The sequence below is a fragment of the Podarcis bocagei genome, assembly GCF_964188305.1.
Source record: "Podarcis bocagei genome assembly, chromosome: 4".
Classification (NCBI taxonomy): domain Eukaryota; kingdom Metazoa; phylum Chordata; class Lepidosauria; order Squamata; family Lacertidae; genus Podarcis; species Podarcis bocagei.
In genome coordinates, this window is record NC_138128.1 from 59,006,015 (window position 1) to 59,033,682 (window position 27,668).

The following is a 27,668-nucleotide window of genomic DNA, read 5'->3' on the forward strand; positions in this document are numbered from 1 at the left end:
TAGAGTGAGATGAGTGCACAACCCTAGAGTCTGGAAAGACTGGCCCGAATGGGCAGGGGTACCTTTACCTACGTTTTTAGGTGGTTCAGTTCCTTCATTTTTTGGCTCTCCACATTCACAGAATACTTCTTGCCATATCGTATTTTACAGATTCCACAATCTGTATGTAATACAATTGATGCTGTATGTGTAAATGTATAGCTATTGCTAATTGAGGCAGTCCCATAAAATTATTGCTTGGTATGTATTTATCCTCTTCAAGATTTCCAGCCAGTTTATTTATCACACTTATTGACATGATGTTTTAATGAAGACATTTAATAAAATTTATATACCACATAATTGTAAAAATTAAAAAGATCCTGTAAGTGGTTTACAAAAACATATTTTTAAAATCTTTATTTAAGCATGATACGTGTTAAGAGAAAATGTCACTAGTGATGGTGGCCTTTGCATCTTTTCCCCCTGTGTCCAAGAGCTTTCCAATTTTATGGATTCTCTTCTTTTTTAGAGCATTTTATTTATTAGTCTGGTAAGGATGAGACTGAGAGGAGATTTGATAGCCATCTTCAAATATCTAAAGGGTTGTCACATGGAGGATGAAGCAAGCTTGTTTTCTTCTACTCCAGAGATTTAAGTTACAACAAGGAAGATTCTGACTAAACATCAGGAAGAACTTTCTTACCGTAAAAGCTGTTTGACAGTGGAACAGACTCCAGCAAGAGTTGGTGGATTATCCTTCCTTGGAGGTTTTAAAGCAGAGATTAGATGGCTATCTGTCATGTATGATCTAGTTGAGTTTCCTGCATTGTAGGGAGTTGAATTAGATGACACTCAGGGGTCTCTTCCAACTCTAATTCTATATTTTTATGATATTACATTTATATTCCACCTTTCCTCCAAGGAACTGAACACCATGTATGTGGTTCTCCCCTACTACATATTATCCTCAAAACTATGTGAGATAGCTCAGGCTGAGAATTGGTAACTTCTTGAATTTAGATTCAGGTAGGTAGCTGTGTTGGTCTGACGCAGTCGAAATAAATAAAAAAATTGTCTTGTGCATGCACACGAAAGCTTATACCCAGAACAAACTTAGTTGGTCTCTAAGGTGCTACTGGACAATTTTTTAATTTTTTAACTTCTTGAAGATCATCTAGGGAGCTTTGCCAGGTGGGGATTTAAACCCTAGCCTCTGACGTCCTCGTCCAGTGGTAACCATTACACCATGCTGGCTCTCAGAAGTTGTCTGAAACTTTCTGCCAATCCTAGAAATACCAGCACTTCCACATAGCAAAGTTGAAAGCTGAAAGCAATAGGCATCTATATATACAAAAACATTTGTTATAAATTCAGTTCAGAACATCACCACCCGGCCCCACTGACACTCATCTTTCCCCCCCCCTCCACCTCTTTCCCCCTATTCTTCCTAATGTCTCAACAAATGAAACCGATTTGTTTTGTTTATTTCAAAAAAGTGTTACGTGGAAAAAAATATGAGAGAGAGACGTTGCACATACCTTTGTAAAATCTTTAATAAAAATACATTAAAATAAAATAAAAAATAAATTCAGTTCAGATTATATGATGTTATTGTCAATGGAGTTTAGACCTCTTGTTTTACTTAAACATTTACAGGAATAAGAATTTGTACACAATGCACAGCATCTGATAGCGATTTATTTTAGGAGAAATGCAACCTTTGACATTGTTCTGTATAAGAATAGGCTTCGTTTTGCTAAATAGTAGCACTTGTGTGAAATAAGAAACTAACATGGTTGGAATAGATGCCTATTTTACTGTGCCTTTAGTGTCCCAATACTTTAAAAATAAAAATTCTCTATTAGACTGACTGCTGTCAATGAGTGTAATGTACTATAAACTTCCTCTACAAAGAGGCTAATAATTTGGCAGATAAGTCTAGAAGGAATGTCATTTTCTAATACAGGATATACTTAAGTTTCTCTTCAGATGTAGAAATTTGTGGTTTTTAGTTACTATGTATGCTCAGTTAAACGACGGCTCCAGCTTGATGCTGATATAAATATGTGATTCTCATGTTAACCTCTTTGAGATGGAGGCTAAGAAAGTTAATTGTTTGGAACTGCTTTTAGGGAGATAAAAATGCTATCTGATAATAACTGATGGATGCCTCTTCATTTCAAAGACATGCCTTACAAATCTCATTATAAAATCTCTAAAAATGCATATTTTATATGTATTCTACACACAGTGGGTGTTTTGAGTGTGGATACTGGGTGTGTTTGCCTTACTTAATTGTTCCTTCCTTACAGTGTTGTGTTTGAATAGAGATTATGCTCCGCTTATACAGTACATCTAATACCCACAGAGATAAAAGTGGATAAGGCTTACTTGAACATAAATGTACATGCCTGGTCGATACTATACCGCTGTCTACACACAACTCCTGTGCCCATTATGTGTTGAATGGATACATAGCATGTACAGACTGACAGTGATCTAAAGTGTAAACATCTGTTTCTAACAAAAGGAAACATACATATGTACATAATTTTATTTGTATGCCGCCTTTCCATAATTCAAACTATGCTCAAGGCGGCTTACAACATGAAAAAACATAATCACAAACAACAAAAGTAGTCATAAACAATCAATAAAAAATACAACCAAATTAAGCAATTTCTACATAAATTGTATTAAGATCTAAAATAAAGATACAAAAAATAATAATATCAGAAACAGCAACAATCCCACCCCAACAGAAAAAACCCTAAGCAATATTCCAACTCAAAAAAGGATGCTTTGGTCTTGAATGCTGCTTCTGCAGGTGAACTCCTGACCTTTAGTTATAAGTAACAGACATGTGAGCAAGAGCTAGTTGAGATATTTTTTAAAAATATTAGCTGTAGATTTGTTACCTGTGAAACTCAACATTTAATAGCAGACTTTTTTCAGGGTACATATGTTATTTTTCATAACTTAGCTGTTTAACTTCCCCATAATATTTTTCTATAAGGTTTAGTCGTTCATGGATGTAGTGAATAAGCAGCCTCAGACACACCTTTACAGTATATTACATTTTATTCCACTAAACAGCACTGACTTGATTCTAAGCCAAACCTATTTATTTATTTCTTAAGCTTTTATGACTATGCGGGCAAAGTCAATGAAGAGAATTTGGATAGGATTCTTAAAGATCAGAGAAAAGTAAGTCTGCACTTCCTTATTAATTTTTTCTCTGTGCTACCGGTAAGGCCTGAAGAAAAAGTAACGTAACATTTTATCACAAAGAATGATGAAGGGAAATATGTTAAATATTAGACCAGGCGTGGCTAACCTTTTTTGTCCCAAGTGTTTGGGGCCAGTTGGGGCACATACACTCACACACCGTATGTAAAAAGGATATGAAAAAAATAAAAGAAGGGAAAGTATCCCAGTGAGCATTCACAGGCAACTGATAATGGGGACCTCTGCCCTCTGTCTCTCCTCTGAGCCATCTCTCAATCTCTCTGAATCCTGTAGGACTGGTGAAGAAGAATTGCCTAAATGTTAACTTTTTTGTAGTTGTTGCTCCCTTTGCTTGACTGAATTCAGTTTCATGTCAGTGTTAAATAGGATGAGATGTAGGATATAACCCCAAAGGAATTTCCCAATACTTCTTTTAGGAAATAGGTTTTCTAGCACTACTTTTCTGTAACTACCAAAGGAGTATACCCACAGCAGAGGAGTGTCCACTACTTCTAACTCATGTGGTCAGCACTCAGCAGTGTGGAAAGACTTTTTTTAGAATTGTAGTTGGTTTTTCTCTTCATGCAATTTTTTTATTGTACTCACTAGTTCACTGGGGCACTGCCATATCTTGTGTTTTGTTCTATATCTTTCTAAATTTATTTTAAAAATGAAAGGGGGAAAATCTTAAAAGGGACTTAGTGGTTCATAACAATCAACAGCCTGACTCTCAGTTACAGCTGATAATCGGGTGGAACTTCCTCATCACTTTCATCTTTCCTGTGGCTTTCATGGAAAAAATGTTTTCCGTTCTCTTTGAAATATAGAGAGGGGTTTCTTTTAGTTTCCTTTCAAGTAAGATCTAAATAATTGTAGGAATTATTGTGCACAGTTAAATATGCAATAACACTTTTCTATTTATTCTTCTTACTTCAGTTCTGAAGAAGGGAAATTTTGTAGTATCTTAGTACTGTTTTCTTAGTATCTACAGCAGAGGTTGATAGTGACTATATTTGGCTTTGCAGACCATTTCTAGCAGCTCCTCACACCCCTCAATGATTTGGCTGCATTGATGGTGCGTTTTTAAACTGGGAAAGGGGGGTGTTGCATTTGAGCCCCATCAAGCTGGTGTGACCAGAGAGGTTTCAATCTCTCTGTCCAGATCAGTTGATGATGAGAATGCAGATCTGATGAGCAAGGAGAGTGGACGCTCTTGAACCCCATTGCTGCAGTAGTGTGAGCTGAGAGCTTTCATTCTCTTTACCCATAACAACTTAAAGATGAGATTTTTCTCTCCCCTGCGGTATGAGAGAGAGAGAGAGAGAGAGAGAGAGAGAGTGACACACACACAGTGTCATGCGGTCCTCAGAGCATTGGATAACTTTGAATGTGGCCCCCAGGCATAAAAGGGTTTGCTACTCAAACAGTAGAAAAACATAAGGACTTGAGGGAAAAGAAGCTTTTAAGGATCATGTGATAAGCAGCATGCAAGTTAAATTGAATGTACTTCAGTAATAATATCTGCTGTCTTTGAATCAGAAATTTTCCTGTCACTGCAAAGTGTAATATTTCCTGAAGCATGGGATTGTTGGTAACATGAAGGGATTCGATTTTCTCTAGATTGCAACAATGCAGAATGCCATTTATTTCTTTGATTGGAATAATTAGGCTTAAGAATTCTGGCATCATGTTGGGACTTCATAATTAATCTATATTGAATGTACTTTTGAGATGCAATTTTTATCCTTCAGTTAATACTCCCTAATTCAATCTTTATTGTAGAACGTTATTGGATGGTACAGATTTAGGAGAAACACCCAGCAACAAATGTCATATAGAGAACACATCATTCATAAACAGCTGACACAGATTCTTGGAGTGCCTGATCTTGTCTTCCTTCTCTTCAGTTTCATCTCAACTGCAAATAACTCAACACATGCTTTAGAATATGTTCTCTTTAGACCAAACCGAAGGTAAACAGTTTATAAGATGTGGAGGGAAACTGTTTGTCCATTTTAATGATTTTTTTAATTAAAAAAGTAATAGTCACAGATGATGTGCAAGTTGCTTTTCCTCTGAGTGTTTCAGTTGCTTCAAGTGCTAAATAGCTGGTGTGTATTGTACCAGATGACATAATCCACAGACAAAATCCAGAAATATATGCTCTTCTTTGGAAGCTGTCATGATTTCTCCCTAATTATACAAAACTGCTGAGTAATATATCCAGAAAGGGGAGTTACATTCAATGACCATTTTGCACAGGGGTTCTTTTTCTGGCCAAAGCATGCATCGGCAGAGCATGTATAAGCTCCCCGCACCCTGTTCTGCCCTTTTAGTGACTCATTTCCTGATGTTTTCGGGTCACTTCTGGGTTCAGCGCTGTGCATGCATCAGTTAATTGATCATTGCCTGTATATGGAAAATATAATGTAGGAATTTGTAAGAATTATTATTGGATGACACATTGTAGTAGTTTATTTAAAACCAACTTGTGAAGGATTCATTTTTAGAGTCTTGTTAGTTTAGTGAATGCCATTATGTCTCATAATCATAATCGCGATTATAATCATAATCATGCTGGGGCAACCCAGTTAGATGGGTGGGGTACAAATACATTATTATTGTTATTGAAAACTGTCTTCTCAATATATCTGCTAGTAAAATATTCTGCTGTCTCTTCATTAAAGATACTTTGTGGCCCATAAGAGTAATTAGAAACTAAAATATTTGAGAGTCATGAAAATGACCCAATCACAAATTGGCTTTCTATAGCTGATATGGTTGTACTTGCATATAGGACTGCAAACTTTAATTAATTGAGCAGTCATCTAAAACTGTAGCTGATAATTAGTGGGACACAGCTTTAATCAATGTGACTTAAAAATTAAATATTATGCTTCACCTTTTTTTAAAAAAAAAAGCTATTTAGAAAAAACAAAACTATTTGGTTCTAGTGGTGGTGGGTAATAACCTCTTTCTTATATAGCCATCATTAACATTTTCCAGCAGTGAGTTAGTTATATTTTATACTTTGGTGAACAAAAGCTAGGTTGCATTCCTTTAATGTTCTGGTTTGCATGTACTGCAAGCTTTGACTTACTGCGTATAAGCAAGCATGCTGGTGCATTGAGAGAAATCATGAGTGCTGCATTTCTCCCCTGGTCTTGGTGTACTACTAGGAGTAAGCTGCAAGTTGTAGCCTAGGGTCATTACTTACTTCTAATGGTTTGTTCGGGTGTCAGCACTTAAGATCATAACTAGTGTGTTAAAGTAAAAAAAGGTGAAGATAAAGGACGCCTGACAGTTAAGTCCAGTCACAGACAACTCTGGGGTTGCGGCGCTCATCTCGCTTTACAGGCTGAGGGAGCCGGCGTTTGTCCGCAGACAGTTTTTCCAGGTCATGTGGCCAGCATGACTAAGCCGCTTCTGGTGTAATGGAACACCAAAACCAGAGCAGCACACGGAAACACCGTTTACCTTCCCGCTGGAGCAATACCTATTTTCTACTTGCACTTCTACTTGCAACTGCTAGGTTGTATTTCCTTCTTAATTGTAGCTTTTTGAAACCCTAATCATTGTGGGGAGGTAGTAAGGCAATAGGCTCTTCTGGGTGATTATTATGACTGGAATCTCTTGTAGGGAAATAACATTACAGAAAGTAACCTCATATTTCTAAACTTTTTTTGCAGGTATAATCAAAGAGTGTCACTTACTATTCCTAATCTAGGCAACACAAGCCAACAGGAATACAAGGTCTCTTCAGTGCCAAATACTTCCCAAAATTATACCAAAGTTATTAAGGAGCATGGGTGAGCATTGTTTTAATATGTAACAAATGCCATTTTGGTGTGCCTAGAAATAAATGCATGTGATCGCTAACTTAGTCACACTTGCAGTGGATCCATTGATTTCAGTTATCATGACTCTCTTAGATATCACCAGGAGCAGATCTAGAGCATTCTTGGATATCTGATTTTGTTTAATAACTGCTGTTTTTTAAACAGTACAGAGAAGCAGAAAAATAAGTCAAAAACTTTATTTGGGATAAAGCAAATTATCAAGAAAAGCAATGTTAATGTGACCAACATTAACTGTAGAAGATCTCCATGTGCATGACTTTTATTGGCTTAAATGAGGCTCCTTGTTGGCTTTTAGTTTGTCATGGTTTGTTGTTTTTGTTTGTTTGTTTTGTTTGCAATAAATATTCAGTCTATTTACTTTGTGGAATAAATGTTTCTCTTGTGTTAATATAACATCAGGTTGTGCAAAAATAACTTTGGATTGTATCCAATGGTGTCTTTTTACTTGATGGAAGGCTCTTTAATCTAGTTTCCATCAGTGGAACAGGAAAGGAGGCAATTTTTGCCAATTTCCCCTTCCCCTGCAAAACCTCACCCCCTGGTCAATTTGCTTGGATTGGGGACCCTTTGGAGCAACATGTGCAGTGGCACACAGAACTGCAGGGGGAAATGGAATTGACAAAAATTGCCTCCCTCATTTTTCTGCAAATCGAAACCTCTGCTGGATCAAAGAGCTTTGTGTCAGTCCAGGGTGCATCATAGATGCTATCCTTTTCAGACATCTTCAGCAGTCCATGCCTTGCTTCCTGGAGTATGGCTCTGAAAGGTAAACCCTTTTGAAGGGTAAAAGACATCTTGGAAAAGCAGGATTTGCCCATTTCTAACACATTATTTCTGATGTATTTTTAGTACTGCTTTTTTTGATAAAGATGGTGTGATGAAGGACATCAGGGCTATATATCAGGTTTATAATGCACTTCAAGAAAAAGCACAGGTAATTCTTCTTTAATGTTCTGTATTTATTGTGACAACTCTCTGCTTACTAATGCAAAGCTACAGTAAAACTTTCATTTTGAATTTAAATGTTTCACGAACAATTTACATTGTGAATAGTTAAGCTATATTAAGTCAAATCAACTAATTAAAATATTTAGTTAATAATGCTTAATAGAACAGAAATTTCTAGCATAAGAATTGTAGGTAATAATTGTCTATTACAAGTTTTCCCTGCTTTAAGACTGAAAGTAGCTGTCAAGGAGATAGGCCAAATTGTCCTATGTCCAGATCTCACTTTAGGGTCTGCATGGGCAAAATGCTGAATCTTTGTGGCTGCATTCTCCTGAAGGGCTTTCTCCACTGGACTTGATTGCAAAATTGAGGCCCTACTGTATAATGCATTAAGTGTGTGTGTGTGTGTGTGTGTGTGTGTGTTAAATATTTGATAAGGGATCTTTAAAGAATACTATAGCATTTAAAATTAGCAGAAAATGGAAATCCCTCTTTGCTCCAGTCCTTCCTTTTCTGTGATTCAGACCCTACTGCCTATTATCTGGTCTTTTTAAGGTCTGGATGCCATTGTGCCAAAGTTTAATTAAGGCCATAACTGCATGTTTAAACTTAAGTAGCTGCCCCAATTATGTGCCTGAAACCTGGTTTATGGCATTACCGGTGGTAAAGTAAGCATCCATAACTACTCCCGCTATGCATGAAGTTGCCATCTCCCTTTTATTCTTGATTCCTGTGGGTTGATTTGAAACTGCATCATTTGTGCCGCTTCTTTATTTTTCAGATTCATAACATACACATCTGGTAGTTTAGTTTAATATATTTATATATTGTTTTGAGGAGTCCCAGAACGATTTACAGTAATAGAATATAGAATATGAAATACATAAGATGTTCAATAAAACAAAACAGATATAAAAAACTAAAAGTATTCATTGGGTAGATAGCTAACCAGGTTTAGGTTTCTCAGCAGTGATGGAAGGGCTGTTTTCACATGCTCAGAGGCACACTTCTATATTCTATATATATGATCCATGCTGTGATCATTAGCATCCATACAAACATTAATACCCTTAGTGGTTCTCTTAAATAGTGCATCTCTATGTTTTATTCTTTTTAAAAAATATATTTGACATTAAGTAATTGCAGTTATCATGCAAGTGTGTTGAACCTGTCTGAAGCAAAAATTTAAAAAAACGCAAGCGCTTGCTTTCCAGAAATCACCCTTTCCAATATTTGTAGGGATGTGACTTTCCTTGCTTTATGTTGGTGCACAGGTGACCTAAAGAAACCTGCCTGTGCATGCTTTGTGGGCTTATGCTATTTTCTGTTACATTTAAAGTTGCTAGTCTGTGAACTTTGACTTAGGCTTTCCCCAAATATTAAGTCCTCACACATTCTTTCTCGTAGCTCTTTGAAAGAGAAAAAACAGATCCATGTGAAATGCCATGACATCTCCAGGTGAAGGGTGGTATACAAATTTAATAAATAATAATAATATATCATCTAACTTTTACATTTCTAAGTTCTAAAGAACAGTCAGGCGTATTAAAAATCTCTTCCCAATATATTCCCCACCTGGCTAGTATTCACTAGATACATTGCAATTATGGCATAAATGGATTTTTATTAAACTGTTTCTTCAGCAGGCTGCTCATCCCAACGTATTAGCTGTAGTGCAAATAAACTTCGCACTGCACCAGCTAGAGTGGCCATTCTCTTGCATTCCTCCAAATAACTACGTGAATGTTTTGGTTTGCCAAAGCTGGTGTCAGCATTAGTGGCTTGGGACTACTCTTACAGTTTTTGTAGTGCTACATCCCAGGCTGTGAGTGGACCTGCCCTGATTATTACATGACCCTCGTGCAGTTTTGCTTCAGTGCATAAAATCAGTTTGCATTACTGTTCTGAGATTCCAGTAAGTAATGATTGAGAGGTGGTGACATAGAGCATTATCTGTTTTCAACGAGGGTTTATGAGTTGTTACTTGGCCATCAGCACACTTAGCATTGGCCGTGTATGAAGCCAAAATCTGGCTGCTAAGAGTGCAATTACTGCCATCTACTTGGGAGTAAACACCATTGAATTCCAAAGAACATACAGCACAGTCCTAACCATGTCTACTCAGAAATAAGTTTTTAAAATTTAGTGCAAATTGTATTTCATTCCTTCAGTACTTTACAATGATGCCCAGAGTTGAAATTTGGCAACTTCTCTTTCTACCACAGTAATTGAGGTTTGGTCACAAGTGGTGCATAGTATATGAATTATGAAAATCTCACAGTGGCTGTGTCTTGGAAGTTGATTTTTCTACATTGCATTTCTACTAAGGCTTTTGAACATGAATTTTCACTAACCTTGTGTATTTCTCCTAGGCAGTATGTATAGAAGTAGAGAAGAGTGAACAAGCTGCTGAAACTTTCCAGGCAGAAGTCAATAAGCTAAAAACACAAATCTTGCAAAAGAAACAAGAAAAGGAGCAAGAAATAAGTAAGCCTTTTCTGTAAATATTCTCTACCTGGCTGGGAAAATTGACCGAACCCTTAGCTCTGCAGTGCTCCATTACACAGTCCAGTTGGAAACAAATCCAATATTTAGAGTTTAGTGCATAGCACAATAGCATTTTGTTCCAGACCCTTTTCTAAGGGTGATATCCATTTGTGTCCATCTTTGTATGCAACAAAGATGTATTCCACACATGCCACCTACATATATCACATTGGGTATTTAGAGATGATACCATACACCAACTCAGTAATCTAGTTTTGTGTGAGTGGCCACCTCCTTAGACCAAATATCAGGCATATCATTTATACTTTAATTCTGTGGGGTAAGGAAAGCTGATGAACAGGGACAATTATAGAATTGGGGATGCACTCTCCCCTTGACCATTCTTAAACACTGTTCCAGTTCTCTTTGTAAATTGGTAGATAATCCCTGATGCAGTTCCTGCCTAACACAAGAATCTTTGCTGGAGTAACTGCAACACAAACAGAAAAAAATAGTGTTAGAAGAAGCAGGGGAAGGGTTAAACTAGGAGACGATTATATTAGTAGTGATGGGAACTTTGCTGCTAATGTAGACGTGGAATGGGATGTTCATTGAAAATATCAAAATATGACACTTAATTGTAGTATTCAGAATGATGGGCATCATTTATGATCTGGAGATGTGAAAGACGCTGTATGTTCTCTGGGGCTCTAAAATGAAGTGTGTCCTTAAAACATGCTTTTATATCTGAAGTATAGCTTTCATAGTTATTAAACTATGGATATGGCTGGCAGTTCTTCCATTCCAATTAGGAACCACTTAGATTATACTTGTTGCTAATTATAAATAGCTGAGTGGGAAGCTATTTTCTATTTCTAAGTCCATTCCCGTCAACTCATAATATGTACTGGGTAACTTCCTAAACAAAATTTTAATGGGGGCCAATTCACTTTGGATTGGACCATATCCCCTTTGTGTTACTCATGAACACAAATATTTCCTATATTAGCTGGCACTTAAATGACTAGATGGAATGTGGTGAAAGTCCAAGCAAGTGCTTAGCAGAGAAATCAGGAATAAGATTAAAGAAAAATAGGATTATAGGAAATGTAGATTGAGAAATAGAGAGGGCCATATATGGGGGTGCTAAAAGTAGAAAACAGTAAATGCTGAGGGCAGATAAATGTGCAATGGAAATTTCAGCATTAGGGAGCAATGTTTGTTTTTTATTTATTGTTGCCTCTTCAAATGTAGCTTCTGACGTATTGAATGTGATCCTGGCCTTTGACTTCCGGGGGCGGCGCGAAACTGTAATGGCGGTCCTCTTCGGTCTCTGAAGAGGGGCTCCGCGGAAAAGGGTCGTTCGCTGCGGCATAGCGACGACCCATCAAGATAAACCACGGGTAGAGTGAGCCCGTGGCCGTGGGACTCGGCGGGCACCAGAAGCTGCTCTGAAAACACAGAAGGGACCCCGTAAGGAGACCCGGAGTGAAGGAGGGGTAGCGGTGCTGTGAGTTCATCGCTCTTTCCGCGGAAGTGAAGCCGCGCGGCCGTTGCAGATGAGCGCTGATCCTTCTTCCTAAAACCAACACCAAATCGCAAGTAACATACCCGTGAGTAAAGGGTTTAAAATTTGGCAAAGAATTTGTTAAATTTGGCTGAAAACGGGAGACGAGAAAAGGGAAGTCCGTCTTCCGACATTGCTGACAAGATCAAAGCAAAGCTTTAAAAAGCGGAAAGCGCTTGAAACGGGACTGTGGGAAGTTTCAACTTTTTCGTGCTATTAGACCTGCTCTTTTTTTCTTTTAAACCGAAGGTGGAAATGGACATTGATTAAAAGAAGGAGTAAATGGGGACTTTCCTCCTACCTCCCTTTTTCTTTGGGCTGTATTTCTAAAGAGCCAGATCGTCGGGCTGCCGGAGAGGGAGACTGTGTTAAACTGCGGAAACAGTTGCAAAAACTTTGTAAAAACTTTGTTGGAGCGTAACTGATACATTTGAGCAGAAAAGACTGGACGTGATACTGTTGCAAGCACCTCTTGTGAAACTCTGCTGAACTATAAAAGGTGCTTTGGGGAATTTTGAGTCTCTGAAGGGACTGTTGGACTATCGAATTTACTGAGCTGAAATAATTTGGAACTTTAATGGCGGATTACTTCCTTCTTTGTCTTTGAAACCTGGTGGCACTCCCCCTACAGGGCTTTCGGATTATAAAATCCTGGGAATTGACTTTTGTTTTGAATTCCACTTCACTGGTTGTTTATAACTGAACTTGTCTCTCCCATGGAATAATAGACAATCTGACCTTGAACACTGACAGATGTGTAATGAGTGGTGCAGGGAGAACAAGAGCATCTAAAGCTAAGGAATCTAAAGAGGCCAAGGAAAAAGAAAAGGAAAGAAAACCAGCACAATTTGTACAAACAACACTGACCCAAGGACGCCGATCGTCGGTTCCAGCTGTACTGGTGACCCAAAGGGAGCAAGGGGAAATAACTGAGAAGTCCACTGAGGAAGATATGGCAGCAGGTGGGTCAGATACACTATTAAAACAAATATTGGAACAATTATCAAGTTTAAACCAGAAGGTGGATGACCAGTCTTTGAAAATAGATAAAGCGACTTCCTCGATTCAAAAATTGACTGATCAAGTTTCCCAGCACACGCAAGCTATAGAGAATTTGCAAGGAGCAACAGCGGAAAATCGGGAATTAGCTGGAGAAGCAATTCAGAAAGTGGGAGCTCTACAAAAAGAAGTTGAAGAAATAAAAGGAGAAGTCAAGCCCCTGCACAAACAGGTGGGTGAACAACAAATTTATCTGTCAATGGTGGAACTGAAAAATCGTGAAAGTAACATCAAATTGAGAGGCATCCCGGAACTCGAGCAAGGAGACTTGATTGGATACTTGACACAGGAATTTTCGAAGTTCTGGGGTTTAATGGAAGATACAGACTTCAAGATTGTCTCGGCATATAGACTGGGAAGATTGGTAAGGAAAGACAGATCCAGGGACTGTTTGATAATTTTAAGATCAAAGGAAGAGAGAGACAAGATCCTAGGTCTTCACTTCAAAAAAGCAATTGAAATACAAGACAAAAGGGTGGAAATTTATAGAGATATTCCGAGACAGTTGTTGGACCTTAGAGCCACCTTCACAGAACTAGCAAAATTGCTGAGACACAACGCAATTCCCTATAGGTGGGAGTTTCCACAAGGATTATCCTTTACCTACAAAGAAAGGAAGGTTAAAATTAGAACACCTGAAGATAACCAAAAGTTCCTTCACGACCACGGAGAAGATCTCCAAAAAGGAGTAGATTGGCTTCCAGTCCTACCAACACCAATACTGCCTGGAAGCGGGCCAACGCCTGCACCCTCGGGATCTGAGCAAAAGGAAGGCACCTCATCCTAAGAACATCTTAAATAGAACAGGATGTCTCTGCAGCTACTTAGTTGGAATATAAATGGTGGGAATTCTCCGGAAAAAAGAAGGAGGATATTTCATATCCTAAAAAAAGAGCAATTGGATGTAATATGCCTTCAAGAAACACATGTGACTAGGCTCCACAGGAAAGTATTAATCAATAAAAGACTTGGCCAAGAATTTATTTCATCAGACAAAGTTAAAAAAAGAGGCGTTGTAATTTATGCAAAGGAGAACCTGTCACCAAAATTTCTATTTAAAGATGATCATGGAAGAATTCTCGCAATTGAAATTCAAACACAAGGGGAGAAGATTTTGATATTAGGAGTTTATGCGCCAAATGACGGAAAATCAGAATTCTACAAGAAGCTGCATGAGACAATGATGGACTATTTGGACTATTCTAACATTGTTGTGATGGGAGATATGAATGGGGTGGTGTCAACAAATATGGACAAATCCCAAAATCAAAACTTAACAACAGACGGCAGACTCCCTAAAACCTTTTTTGAAATGACAGACAATATGGACTTGATTGACATCTGGAGGACAAGGAACCCCTTGGGTAAAGAAGGAACCTTCTTCTCTGAGGCCCATCTGTCATGGACACGAATTGACCAAATTTGGATATCTAGAGGGCTGGCACCGAAAACAAGAAAAGTGGAAATCTGCCCAAAAACCTGCTCCGACCATAATGCCTTGAAAATGGATTTGAGACTTTTCCCAACTGGATCCTTCAGATGGAGAATGAATGACACCTTGTTAAGAGATCAAGAGATTGTTAAGAAGGCCCAAAAAACGCTAAAGGACTATTTTGAAATAAACTTGAACACTACGGTGGAGAAAAGAACAATCTGGGACGCAAGTAAAGCTGTAATGAGAGGGTTTCTGATACAACAGAATACAATAAAGAGAAAATTCTGGAATGGAAAAAAGGAAAAATTTTTAGAGAAAATAAGTGAAGGAGAGAAAAAGTTGAGAACCAAACCGAAGTCAAAAGAGGTGCTAAGAGAGATCAAATTCCATCAAGCACAATATTCGAAATTGATCAATCAAGAGATTGAGTGGAAAATTAAACAAATGAAGCAGAGATCGTTTGAATCAGCAAATAAATGTGGAAAGTTGTTAGCTTGGCAGTTGAAAAAAAGACAAAAGTTAAACACGGTTACAAACTTGGAGATTCAAGGAAAAATAGTTCAGAAACCAGAAGAAATAAGAAAGTGTTTCCACAGATACTTCAAAGAGCTTTATGCACAGGGGCCTCAGAAAGAATCGGAAATAGACCAATTTTTGAGGACAAATGGACTATCTAAAATAAGTCAAGACAAAAGATCAACTCTTAACAGCAAAATAACTCAACAGGAAATTGAAGGTGCCATTCAAAATATGCAACTTGGCAAATCTCCAGGCCCGGATGGACTCACCTCCAAATATTATAAGACTTTGAAGGACTTCTTGATACAACCGTTGTTGGAGGTTTGTAACCAGATCATGGAGGGGAGGAAGGCACCGGAAACGTGGAAAGAAGCATTCATCACATTGATACCCAAGTCAGAAAGGGAAAAGACCCAGCTTAAGAACTACCGTCCCATCTCACTCCTGAATGTGGATTACAAAATATTTGCAGACATTTTAGCGAATAGACTTAAAAATGTACTAAATGAAGTAATTCACAAGGACCAAGCAGGCTTTCTCCCTGGTAGACACATGTCTGACAACACCAGGAACATTATTGATATATTGGAGCTGTTGCGAATCAGAAATACAAGGGCGGCTTTAATCTTTATTGATGCGGAGAAAGCATTTGACAACATTTCTTGGATGTTTATGAAGAAAAACTTGAAAGGGATGGGAGTGGGACGGGGGTTTGAAAATGGATTAGAAGCAATCTATTCAGAACAAAAAGCTAAACTGATAGTGAACAATGTGGTATCGGAGGAACTCCAAATTGAAAAAGGGACACGACAGGGGTGCCCTCTATCCCCTCTGTTATTTATTTCTGTTCTGGAGGTATTGCTGAACATGATCAGGGAGGACCAGTTGGTGCAGGGTATAGTGGTCGGAGCGAAACAATACAAACTGAAAGCTTTTGCAGATGACCTAGTCTTGACAGTACAGGAGCCAGAATCTAGCACAAAAAGAGTTCTTGAACTTATCTTGGAGTTTGGTCGGGTGGCGGGATTCAAGCTTAACAAACAAAAAACTAAGGTCTTGGCCAAAAATTTGACGCCTACAGAGATAGAGGGGTATCAGAAAGAGACAGAGCTAAATGTGGTTAAAAAAGTGAAATACCTGGGGGTATCTTTGTCCACCAAAAACTTAAATTTATTCAAAGATAATTATGAAAAATGTTGGCTGGAAATTAAAAAAGACTTGGATATTTGGTCAAGACTGAAACTTACCTTGTCAGGCCGAATCGCAGCTATAAAGATGTGTGTTTTGCCAAAAATGTTATTTTTATTTCAAACCCTTCAGGTCGTGGACAGAATGGAATGTTTTGGAAAATGGCAGAAGGATATTTCTAAGTTTGTCTGGCAGGGCAAAAAGCCCCGAATAAAATTTAAAATACTAACTGACTCCAAAGAAAGAGGGGGGTTTGCCCTGCCGGATTTAAGGTTATACTACGAAGCTGCAGCCTTCTGCTGGCTGAAGGACTGGTTTCTGTTGGAAAACACCGATGTCCTAGATCTGGAAGGGTTTGACAATGTTTATGGTTGGCATGCATACTTGTGGTATGACAAGGCGAAGGTTCATAAACTGTTTAAAAACCATATTGTCAGAAAATCAATTTTTGCCGTCTGGATGAAGTATAAGGACTTACTAGAAAGTAAGACCCCGAGGTGGTTATCACCAGTGGAAGCCAAGATTTCTAAAAAAAGGCCCAATATGGAGGCCTACTGGCCAAAATATTGGGAATTAATTGAAAGAGTCGGAGACAATTGGAAGCTCCAAAGCCAGGACAAATTAAAAAGCAAGGTGCGAGATTGGTTACATTACGCTCAAATTCAAGAGGTATTTAAAATGGATAAAAAAGTGGGTTTCCAGACGGAGAAATCGAAACTGGAGACGGAGTTACTAGAACCAAAGACTAAGGTACTTTCGAGAATGTATGACTTGCTGCTTAAATGGAATACACAGGATGAGACAGTTAAATCTGCTATGATAAAATGGGCACAGGATGTAGGACACAATATTATGTCTGAGGACTGGGAAAGGTTATGGAACACCGGTATGAAATTCACGGCATGTAGTGCCTTGAAAGAGAACATTATGAAAATGGTATACCGGTGGTACATGACCCCAGTCAAGTTGGCTAAAATATATCATCTGTCTGATAATAAGTGTTGGAAATGCAAGGAGGCAGAAGGGACATTCTTTCACCTCTGGTGGACCTGCCCGAAAGTAAAGGCCTTCTGGGAAATGATATATAATGAGTTGAAAAAGGTATTTAAATATACCTTTCCTAAGAAACCAGAGGCCTTTCTCCTGGGCATGGTGGACCGGAAGGTGCCAAAGAAGGACAGAACCTTGTTTATGTATGCAACCACAGCAGCAAGGATTCTTATTGCAAAGTTCTGGAAGACACCAGATTTACCCACACTGGAGGACTGGCAGACGCAGCTGATGGACTATATGGAGTTGGCAGAAATGACTGGCAGAATCCGAGATCTGAGCGAAGAAACAATGGAGGAGGACTGGAAAAAATTTAAGGACTATTTGCAAAAATACTATAAGCTGTTTGAATGTTAAGATTGTGCACGATTAAGAAACGTTATGCTTCTGCAATTTATTTAAGTAAATGATAAAGTAAGTATTGATGAAAAAACGAGATAAATTAGAAACAAAATATTATGTTTATTAAGAGTGATAAAACTAAATTACAAACTTTCGAAATTGGTAACATAATAAATTCAAAGGTACAATAAGATGTGAAACAACATAACAAATTGCTGAACTGGCTAGAATAATGAATGCAATGTTGAGAGGATGTGAGGAGGTCCAAAAAGAAAGCGAACTGTGGAAGGACGTCGTGAAAGTTACTTAACTTTTTCTTCTTTTTTTATTTTCTTCATATATATAAAAAAAAAAATGTTTCTTGCATGTTGCTATGTAAACAAATCTGTTAACCTATGGAAAGAAACGCAATAAAAAAAAATTTTATACGAATGTGATCCTGGCCTTTAAGTGCTACTCTGATCTTCTATCAAGTAGTTCTCCAATATACATGACTAACGGTTCAAAACATGATTGGAAGGATAATATATTTCTTTCTGCAGTATGTTGATTTTGGGGCATAGAAGTTCTGAGTGGATTAACAGTCACTATATTTTCCATAAGTACATAAGCTTTAGGGTAATGGCAAGTATAGAACAGGTTCTTCAGTTATAACTAAGTACAACAGATTATTTTTCTCTAGCTCTTGAATGCCTTCCACTTTCATGCTTACTTTTCCCTGGGGTTTGATTTTACTTGCTTATCAGTATACTATCCATGTTAAAATCAGGCATTACAGTCAAATCTCAGTTGTTGAACGTAATCCATTCCCGGAATCCCGTTCAGCTTCCAAAATGTTGGACAACTGAGGCATGGCTTCCAACTCAAGCAGAAGCCGCATCAGACGTTTGGCTTCCAAAAAATGTTCGAAAACCGGAACATTTACTTCCGGGTTTTCATCATTCAGGAGCCGAAACGTTCCAAAACAGAGGTGCTCGGGATCTGAGGGTTGACTGTATATTTTGACAAGGGTAAAACCCTATGCCATTCATTTAGAACCCTAAAATAAAATTGGGCCAATACAGTTACTTACACAGCAGTCATTTCTGTTTCTCTACAGTTTTTGGGCTCATTCAAACCCTATTGTTTGCGTATATTTTAATATTATGCTGTCCTATCCATTCCCTTGTCTAATTGCCTTGTGGTGGGGATTTATTTTGATGAAACCGTATTGCTCAGATATGCTGTGAAAGACATAAGACAAGAAGCAGAAGCTTTTAGGGTAAGGTAGCAAGTAACCAAAGTGAGAGCTGAATAGGCCTGAATAGGTGTGGTAGAACTCATTTTGCATGGTTTCTGCCCACTGCATTCTCTCCACACTGTGCAGAAGAACCAAAGGAGTATTGAAAAGAGTTTGGAAAAAATATCCTTCAATTTTAGAGACACAAAATACTGCTTCTGACATTAGAAGATTGACTTTTGAAAAGATTATATGCATGTTTAGTTTCATTTGTCCGTGACAGATGGTATGTGATAGTTCTAAATTAGTGTTCAAAACCTCAGCGCCTCATTAGCTAAGAATCAAAATCAAAGTTACTATTGTATAGTTCAGAGATACATAGATCTCATCCCAGTTGGTCTCAGTAACATTTGAGGAAAGAGGTCAGAAATGAGAAATCTGTATCTGATGGTTTTGTGGTTCAGGTGCTGTTAGGAATTCTCTTGCCTAAAAATCAGCATACTTCTCAATATTAGGTTGTGGTTTTGGCTTTGGCTTTTCAAAATAATAGCCAATTGAAATTGCTTAAATGGTTTTACTTCAGTCTTTTCTTGCATAAGTACAATCCTCTGCTGTGAGGTATAATACATGTATGCTATATATAATCTGCTGTAACTGTACCATTCTTTTTTGCCCATGAGGAATTCTCTTTTGAGAGGCAATAAATGCACCTAAAGCAGCCTATTATCAGGTTTGTGTTAGTGCCTGCCTTTGAGAAATCCTGTCTATTTGAGTTAACTAAACCAAATTGCTCCACTTCACTTTGGCACTGGGTTTAACTTCTTGCAAGACATTGCACTAATGAAGCATGCTAGTACTAGCAAAGTGAATTCTAGGAAAACTAGTTCAGTCAGTTTAACATTGGCAGTTTTTCACTCAAATGACTTACTTAAACATACAGTCGTGCCTCGCAAGACGAAATTAATTCGTTCCGCAAGTTTTTTCTTCTTGCGAGTTTTTCATCTTGCGATGCACGGTTTCCCATAGGAATGCATTAAAAATCAATTAATGCGTTCCTATGGAAACCGCCTTCAGACCAGGTCCGGGGACAGTCTGTCCCCCGACCTCTTCTGAAGGCTGGGGGGGGGGGGACAAGGGCTTTTCTTCCCACCCCCAGCATTTTAAAAAACCCCGGGACAGCGGAGGACTTCTCCGCTGTCCGGGGCGATGTAAAAGCCCCTGGGAAGGCAGGCAGGGGGGACAAAGACTTTCGCCCCCCGCCCGCCTTCAGAAGAGGTCCTGGACCTCTTCTGAAGGCGGGTGGGGGGCGAAAGTCTTTGCCCCCCCCCCGCCTGCCTTCAAAAGCCGTCCGGGACAGCGGAGAAACGCGCTGCCTTTCTCCGCTCTCCCAGGAAGGCAGGCAGGGGGGAGCAAAGACTTTCGCCCCCCGCCCGCCTTCAGAAGAGCTCCTGGACCTCTTCTGAAGGCGGGCGGGGGGGCCGAATGTCTTTGCTCCCCCCCGCCTGCCTTCCAAAGCCGTCCGGGACAGCGGAGAAACGTGCTGCCTTTCTCCGCTCTCCCGGGAAGGCAGGCAGGGGGGAGCAAAGACTTTCGCCCCCCGCCCGCCTTCAGAAGAGCTCCTGGACCTCTTCTGAAGGCGGGCGGGGGGCGAAAGTCTTTGCTCCCCCCCGCCTGCCTTCAAAAGCCGTCCGGGACAGCGGAGAAACGCGCTGCCTTTCTCCGCTCTCCCAGGAAGGCAGGCAGGGGGGAGCAAAGACTTTCGCCCCCCGTCCGCCTTCAGAAGAGGTCCAGGACCTCTTCTGAAGGCGGGCGGGGGGCGAAAGTCTTTGCTCCCCCCCGCCTGCCTTCAAAAGCCGTCCGCGATAGCGGGAAGTGCTTCCCTGCTATCCCGGACTGCTTTTAAAATGCTGGCGGTGGGGAGCAAAGCCTTTCGGCCCCCGCCGGCCTTCCTGGACCTCTTCTGAAGGCCGGAGGTCGGGAAAGGCTTTGCTCCCCACCACCAGCATTTAAAAGAGGTCCCCGGAGATTTCCCTATGGGCTTTCTTCTTGCGAAGCAAGCCCATAGGGAAATTCGTCTTGCGAAGCGCCTCCAAAACAGAAAACCCTTTCGTCTTGCGGGTTTTCCGTCTTGCGAGGCATTCGTCTTGCGAGGTACCACTGTAGTTGAATACATATGTGCATTGTGAGTTTCTTTTCAATACCCATGATATCAAAATTTTATACAGTTTGCCACATTAAGATACCTTGTTTTGACAGCTAATTGCATTTATTTTCCACTTTTTTGTAGGACTGCAGCAGGCCATCTTAAGCAGACAAATGTCAAATGATACCTTGGAGCCTATATTTATCCCCCGAATGTCCCATGCTGGATTTGTTGCAGAAGGTAGTAATCTTGAAGAACCCTCTGATCCTCCTCCTCCTTATGCTGACTTGAGTGTAATCAATCACGACAGTGCCATACGCCCTGGTGTTCTAGAAAGCAATGTTTTCATGCCTCGACCTCAAGCAGTAGGCTCTTCCAGTTATGTTTCCACAAATACAGGATTGAAGCTTTCAGGCAATGGAACATCCATGCCATCCTCTTCCCAGGCGACTGTCGGTGACAATGTTAATGAATCAGAAGACAGTGACTGTGAGAATTTTCTTGAACCTACAGAGTCATCTGACAATGAATACGCACAGACAAGAAATTCTCGTCCCCTGACACATGCGGATGGAGATTCCAGGAACACTCAGATCTCCCAGATCTAATGGAACATGAGCTTAATATAGCACTATCTTTCCTAAATGTTACAGAAATATTTTGGGATTTAACTTGGAGGAAATGGGCTACAAAAGTGGATTATTGTGCACAGCAGATGTAGAAGACTTGAACTTAGATGGCTTATTCACTTTTGTGATACATTTTTGCAAGTTTTGTAATTGAATCATTAGGATAATCAAACTACTAATATTGATGAAATTCATGGATGTACTGGTAAATAAGCAAAGTGAAATTGGGGGGGGGGGGTCCTGTGGCTTTTGTTGTTATATTCTCCATAAAAAATGGAATTTAGCAACTAAGCGCACACTAATGATCTCAAATCAAAGCTTACCTCGTGCACTATCATGCCTTGAATTTTGGGGGAGGGGGGCATTTCTAAGAACTTTGATCAGCAGGCTTTTTAATGGTGAAGCCAAATAGATCATTGCCAGAAACAAAAACCTTTGATAATTCCAAGCAGCCTGATTGGAACAAATGTGAGCTATATTCTCTGCATGCTCTTTTAATAGAGATGAAGTTTGTTTCAATCTTTTTCTACTAGCCTAATGTCTATCACTTACAATTATGGTTGCCTTTTTATGTAGAAAAGTGAATACCAGTAAATCATCAGTGAATGTCTTAAGCATAACTACTCTGACCTTGGTGGATTTAAAGTGACTTTCCCACACTATCATCAGTTGCATTTTTGTTCTAAAAATAATGAAGAGCACATAGCAGAAAGTAGTGAAATAATGTGGTCATTTCTGTCAGGCACCAAACATTTAATGCAAAACTTCATGCAACTTTCAAAATAATCCAGATTTACTATGTAAACCACTTTGAGTCTCTGTTAGGGAAAAAGGTGGGATACAATAATAAATAAATAAATAAAATTAAATAAATAAATAAATAAATAAATAATAAAATAACAAGTCCTGGAGAATGGAAGAGGCTGTCTAGTGCAATCCCCTAGGGTTTTCCTCTTAAATTAAAACTATAGCTCTTCTCATGTTGGGGTAAGAACCTGCGAGGCATGAAGTGGAATCTGTTTAAATAATTTTTCAATGCACTTACTATATTATTTTATTTTATGCTTGCAGGGAAAAAATTGCCCAAAAGATGCAAAATAGTGCCACTAAGTATCGAACTAGGCATTTTCTTCAATTAGCAAATGGCAAACCTTTAATTCTCTAACAATTCGTCTTTGTTTTATTTAATCCAACTCTTGATTAAAACCCCACATGAAGACTTCTTTTAGATATATGATTGCCTACAGCTAAAAACTCAGTAGTCAAACAATCCTACATCTGTCTGTTTGCCTCTCTGTTGTCTGTACTAAGTAAAACCAAGTGGCTTTGAAATATGATAAAAAATACTTCTATCTCCTTGGACATTTGGGACTTTATAAACATTTCTGTTTTCAGTACTTAACATACTATTTGGCCTTAACATGATATGTTTTGTTTTACATTGCTGCAGTCTGTTCTAATTAACAAAAAGTGTGTTTGGGTTTTATTAAATTTGGGTATCTACAAGCATCTGTTGTGCTGGTTTGTTAAATAAGTGCTGTTGCCATCTCATCAGTTCATTCAAGAAATTTTATTTTTATCTCACTCAAACTTTTAATGTACATCTCTGACAAAGCAGTTAAATGTGACAATAAAATCTTATTTAATCCTTTATCTTTTAATATCTGTCAGCAGTGTTTCATTGCAGTGAGATCACGCATCTGCAAGTGAAAGCAGTGTTAAGATCCACCCCTCAATGAAACAAATGATTGACAAAACTGTATACTGGTTCCCCTATTGGCTGAGTGTAAAGAGGAGCACCCATGAGATTATGGTTTGTATACAGTGGTAATCACTTTTTCTAATGTCCATTCACATTTGCTCATGCATGGCAAATATCTATAATCCTTGCAACAGAAGACTGGCAGCAGCAATTTAATAAATATCCCCTTACTTTGCATAGTACATCACAGCAACTTTTGGAGGTAGCAACTCCATTTGCATGGGTGACTCAGCTGAGTCTGGATAATGTTGAATATGTTTCTATACACACAAATTACTTCTATAAATATTGGCATATTTAATTTATCAGTGGGAAAATCATGATGTTGAAATATTACATCGCATATAATAATTGTTATAAAACCTGTGGTCTTAAATCTGTTGCCTTTTTCTTCATAAATTGAGGTTACAGAGGCATACACTTCATTGGCATCAATTTCTAAGTAACTCAGAATCCATACAAACCTGCGTAATTATCTCCAGTAGAAGTACCATCATTGACCGTCCTGCCCTATTGGTTCATTGTAACTGTTATCTCTGGTTATGTGTTAGGTTATGACTGACCATAATGCCTGTATAACACAGATGGAATGCTTGTCCCATCAGCAGTATCTGGTGTGAATATGAGCCCTCTTCCATTATTCTTACTAGGATCCAGACTCAGCTGGGAATAGGAACTTCCATGCAGTAACTTGTTTTTAACTTTCTCTTTTGGAGACTAATTTTCTGCCTTTTCTCCTTTCTCTAACAACTCATCCAATTATTTTGCATATATATTTGTATTATGTAAAAACAAATTATAATATGGGGAGAAGCAATGTCCTTAGATTTGTTCCCTTATCACCACTGAAGAAATCAAGTGATTATAATCTTCGTTACTATGGTGGCAGCTTGCTTTTGTCTGCCTAGATGCTTAATATATTGTCTGAGATGTATTCTAAATGGCAGAATGGTAAGTGTTCTGTGGTCGGAAACAGGTCTAGCTTTTGTAGCGGGTTTGCTATTGCACAGCGTACTCTTCTGCAAAGAGGATTGCTTGTCTGAGCCCCACTTATATGTATCCTCCTGTATTTTTATTCTGCTTTCCATAACTAAGTTTAAGGCAATGTACATGGGAATTGCCATGCAGGCATAGGCCAGACACAAACCTGATTTGTTCCAGCAGTTTCTTAGTTCACAAAAAACTTGGGTTTCACATTGCCATCAACACAGAGACAATTTTAAAAAAATTAATTGGTGGTGTAGTTTTTATAAACTGCTTGAATCATTTTTGAATTATGGGCAGTATATAAACGGATTGAAATAAATAAATGTGGGGGTTTTTTAATGGCAGGAGCCATTTTTAGAAATTGTCGCGATCAGCCTTCCCCAACCTGGTGTCCTCCAGATGGCTAGGACTACAATTCCCATCCTTCCCAGTTAGCATGTGCTGTGGTCAGAGAGTCCCACTCCAAAACATTGGGGGGGCACAGTTGGGTAAGGGTGGCCCATACTGCTTGTTGAACCTATGTACCATATATCTTATGGATGGACATGGTACCAAGCAGATCAGTCTGCCTTTTTTGTTGCTGTTTGCATACAACTAATGCCAAGTTGCTAGATGAATAATCTGGCAGGTTGAAAATGGACATGTCCGTATACACTGTTCTTATGACCACAGAGCACTGTTATCTGATCATGGGACTTGGATTATTAGCATAATCAGTTCCTGCTCAGTATGGGCTCTGGTGCGCACCATCCTTTTTCTTATAGAGCTCGTGCAGAAAGGGCAACTTCTGCTGAGATAGGAGTCTCTATTTCCACAGACAATAATGATCCATTATGGTAGCAGAGCTCTGGGTTCATTTATTGACTCCAGCTGGCATTTCTTGGTTCTTTAAGTACACTATTTTGATTGCATCCATTTCCTTAGGACTGATTGCTTGTCCTCGTACTTCGTGACTCCAGGGTGCTGCAATTTTAATACAGTTGGAGTGAAAGGCTTAAGTGGTAAAGCAGCCTGCTGTATTTCTGAAGAATCAATTTAGCACTAGTAGGAAGTTGTGGCATTGGGAAAATCAATTATTTTCCTTGTGAGCTATCCATTTAGAAGGTGAAGTTGAGCAGCTGGGAGGCAGTTTGCCTTCATTTCTGCCAAACGGTTTTAATGAAGGATGTGTTGAAGAGGGGAAGGAAAGCCATCCACTGTCCACTGAGGGCAGAAAGGATGGGATTGCGTTGCTCAATACACTTGTTATTGATGCTCTGTTGCTTGGGATGAGGGGGATGCAAAATGCACTTGTACATGTGCCAAGAAATGCAGGTGAGAGTACAGACTTTATGGCTTCAAACTATTCGCACGCCTTTGACGGCTTTTGGAGCTCCTTTTCCCTTGTCCTGCTTCTCTAGACATCAATCTGTACTTTGGCAGTCAAAGTTGTCATTTTGTTACCAGGGGCAGAGTATCAAGTGTGCCCCCCCCAAAAAAACCCAGAATAAGTCAAGGTACCTAGTACTCAAGGATGGTTGAGAATATTCTGGCACCCTAGAATATTCCATTTATTTCCCTCCCTGGTTTTATGTACATATGCCCCAACACACTACACATTCTGTGAGCACAAGCCATGCTCATTCTTTGGGGGTTGTGATTTATTCTACTTCTGCAAACCTTGGGTTCCTCAGAACATGATGATACATTTCTCTTGTTTCTCAGTAGCTCCAATTTGGCTACACAGGTGTCATAACTCAGCAGCATCTGACTTCACTAAAGATACAGGTATATTGCATCACATATATAGATATTTAGAAGCTCCATGTTAAAACTAGAGACAGTCTGCCTTTGATACTAAAAAAGGCAGCAGAATAATCTGTTTATCTAAAGCATGCCCCTTTAGATGCCAGGATTTTTAGTTGATTCTTCTTAAGTTAATTTTTGAAATCCAAAAGAAGATGTAAACTTCACCACCTAAGTGAAAGCTGGGAAAGCTATGGTCTATATTAATATTTGTGTTATATTCTATGCAGTACCCTTTTATGCATGTTTGCTCATGGTCAAAGTATTTGTATACAATGTGTATACCACAGAGCTGCATTGGGGAGGGAAGGCTTATTATAAGTGCGAAGTTTTCATTGGCAATTATGGAGCAAGTTTCATTCACATGTTGTAACATGTGTAGCTCCATCTCCATCTTGTATTTACTTAAGTACAGGTGCAGAGGGAGATAGTTAGCAGGACCACAGTGTGTGGGAAGAGGAGGCTTTATCCTTTCCCTCCTGTGCCACAACCCCCTGTAAATTGTCTCACTATTCAGTTATAAGGGTTAATAGCATAAGTTTCCATATGTCTCAACCCCAGTTGGCTTGCTTCCGTTCTGTGTTGTTTTGTTCAGGTTAGTCAGGAACCTTAAAGGAAGCACAAGTTCTCCATTGGAACCATATTGGGAGGGTTCTAAAGAACCCAGTTGGCTTTTGGTTACCGCAAAAGCACGTCTACCTCTTGGTTCCCCACCCCGATTCCTATTCCCCCTTGATGAACCATAGTCTGCCTTTCAATACTTGCAGGCTCTGAGTGGGGCACTTAACCTTGGTGTGCAGTTGAAGCCTTCAGTTCCGGCCTCACTCAAGAAGCCCCCTCAATCCTCTTGGACCACAGAATAATTAGATTTTTATCTCTTTCATTTCCAAGATTTTGCTCTCTTTCCTTTTTTCACATAGCCCATAACCCCTGTATTTGCACTCAAGCTTCCCATGGCACATCTCATTCTCCACTGTAGCCTTCAAATCCCTGGTGTCACAACTTGAAATTAGACTTGAGGGCTGCAGGTCACCCACCCCTGAGTTAAGTGTTGCTTTTAGCCTGAGGAGACCCAAGTGTCTATCCTCACTTGGCCATGAAGATCAAGTCACTTGCAGCCAGTTTAGACTATTTCACAAGGGTGTTGTGCAGAATGATAAAAATGGGCAAGCACATATACATACTGCCTTGACCTGCATGAAAGATAGATAAGGTTAAAATGTAATTAAGTGTGCATAGGATTGCAGCCCTAGGATCATTTTTTGTAATGCCCAGTCCTCAAAATGATAAGTGCCAGAGTCCCCAGTAGTGCTCATGGGCACCATGCTTCCCTCAGAAACCCTTCTTGGTGCTTTCCAGCACCCTCTCCCGCTCCCATTTTTTTAAAATGGATCTTTTTTTAAAGGATTTTATTTGTTGGGGGTATTTGGGGTGAGGTTCTAAGAAGTATTGTCACTCATTCTGTGAAATGTGTATTT

At 39.2% G+C, this 27,668-nt stretch overlaps 1 protein-coding gene across 1 annotated transcript in view; it reads left to right on the forward strand.

Annotated features, from left to right (window-relative positions):
* The window catches only part of ABRAXAS2 (abraxas 2, BRISC complex subunit), a 32,345-nt gene extending 9,036 nt beyond the window's left edge, over nt 1-23,309 (forward strand). Inside the window, exons 4-9 of the mRNA XM_081193044.1 lie at nt 3,123-3,189; nt 4,993-5,183; nt 6,900-7,019; nt 7,920-8,004; nt 10,391-10,505; nt 21,172-23,309. Of these exons, the coding sequence (XP_081049170.1) occupies nt 3,123-3,189; nt 4,993-5,183; nt 6,900-7,019; nt 7,920-8,004; nt 10,391-10,505; nt 21,172-21,635 (1,042 nt within the window). The 3' untranslated portion in view covers nt 21,636-23,309. The remainder of the gene's footprint in view (nt 1-3,122; nt 3,190-4,992; nt 5,184-6,899; nt 7,020-7,919; nt 8,005-10,390; nt 10,506-21,171) is intronic.
* The last annotated feature ends 4,359 nt before the right edge of the window (nt 23,310-27,668 follow it).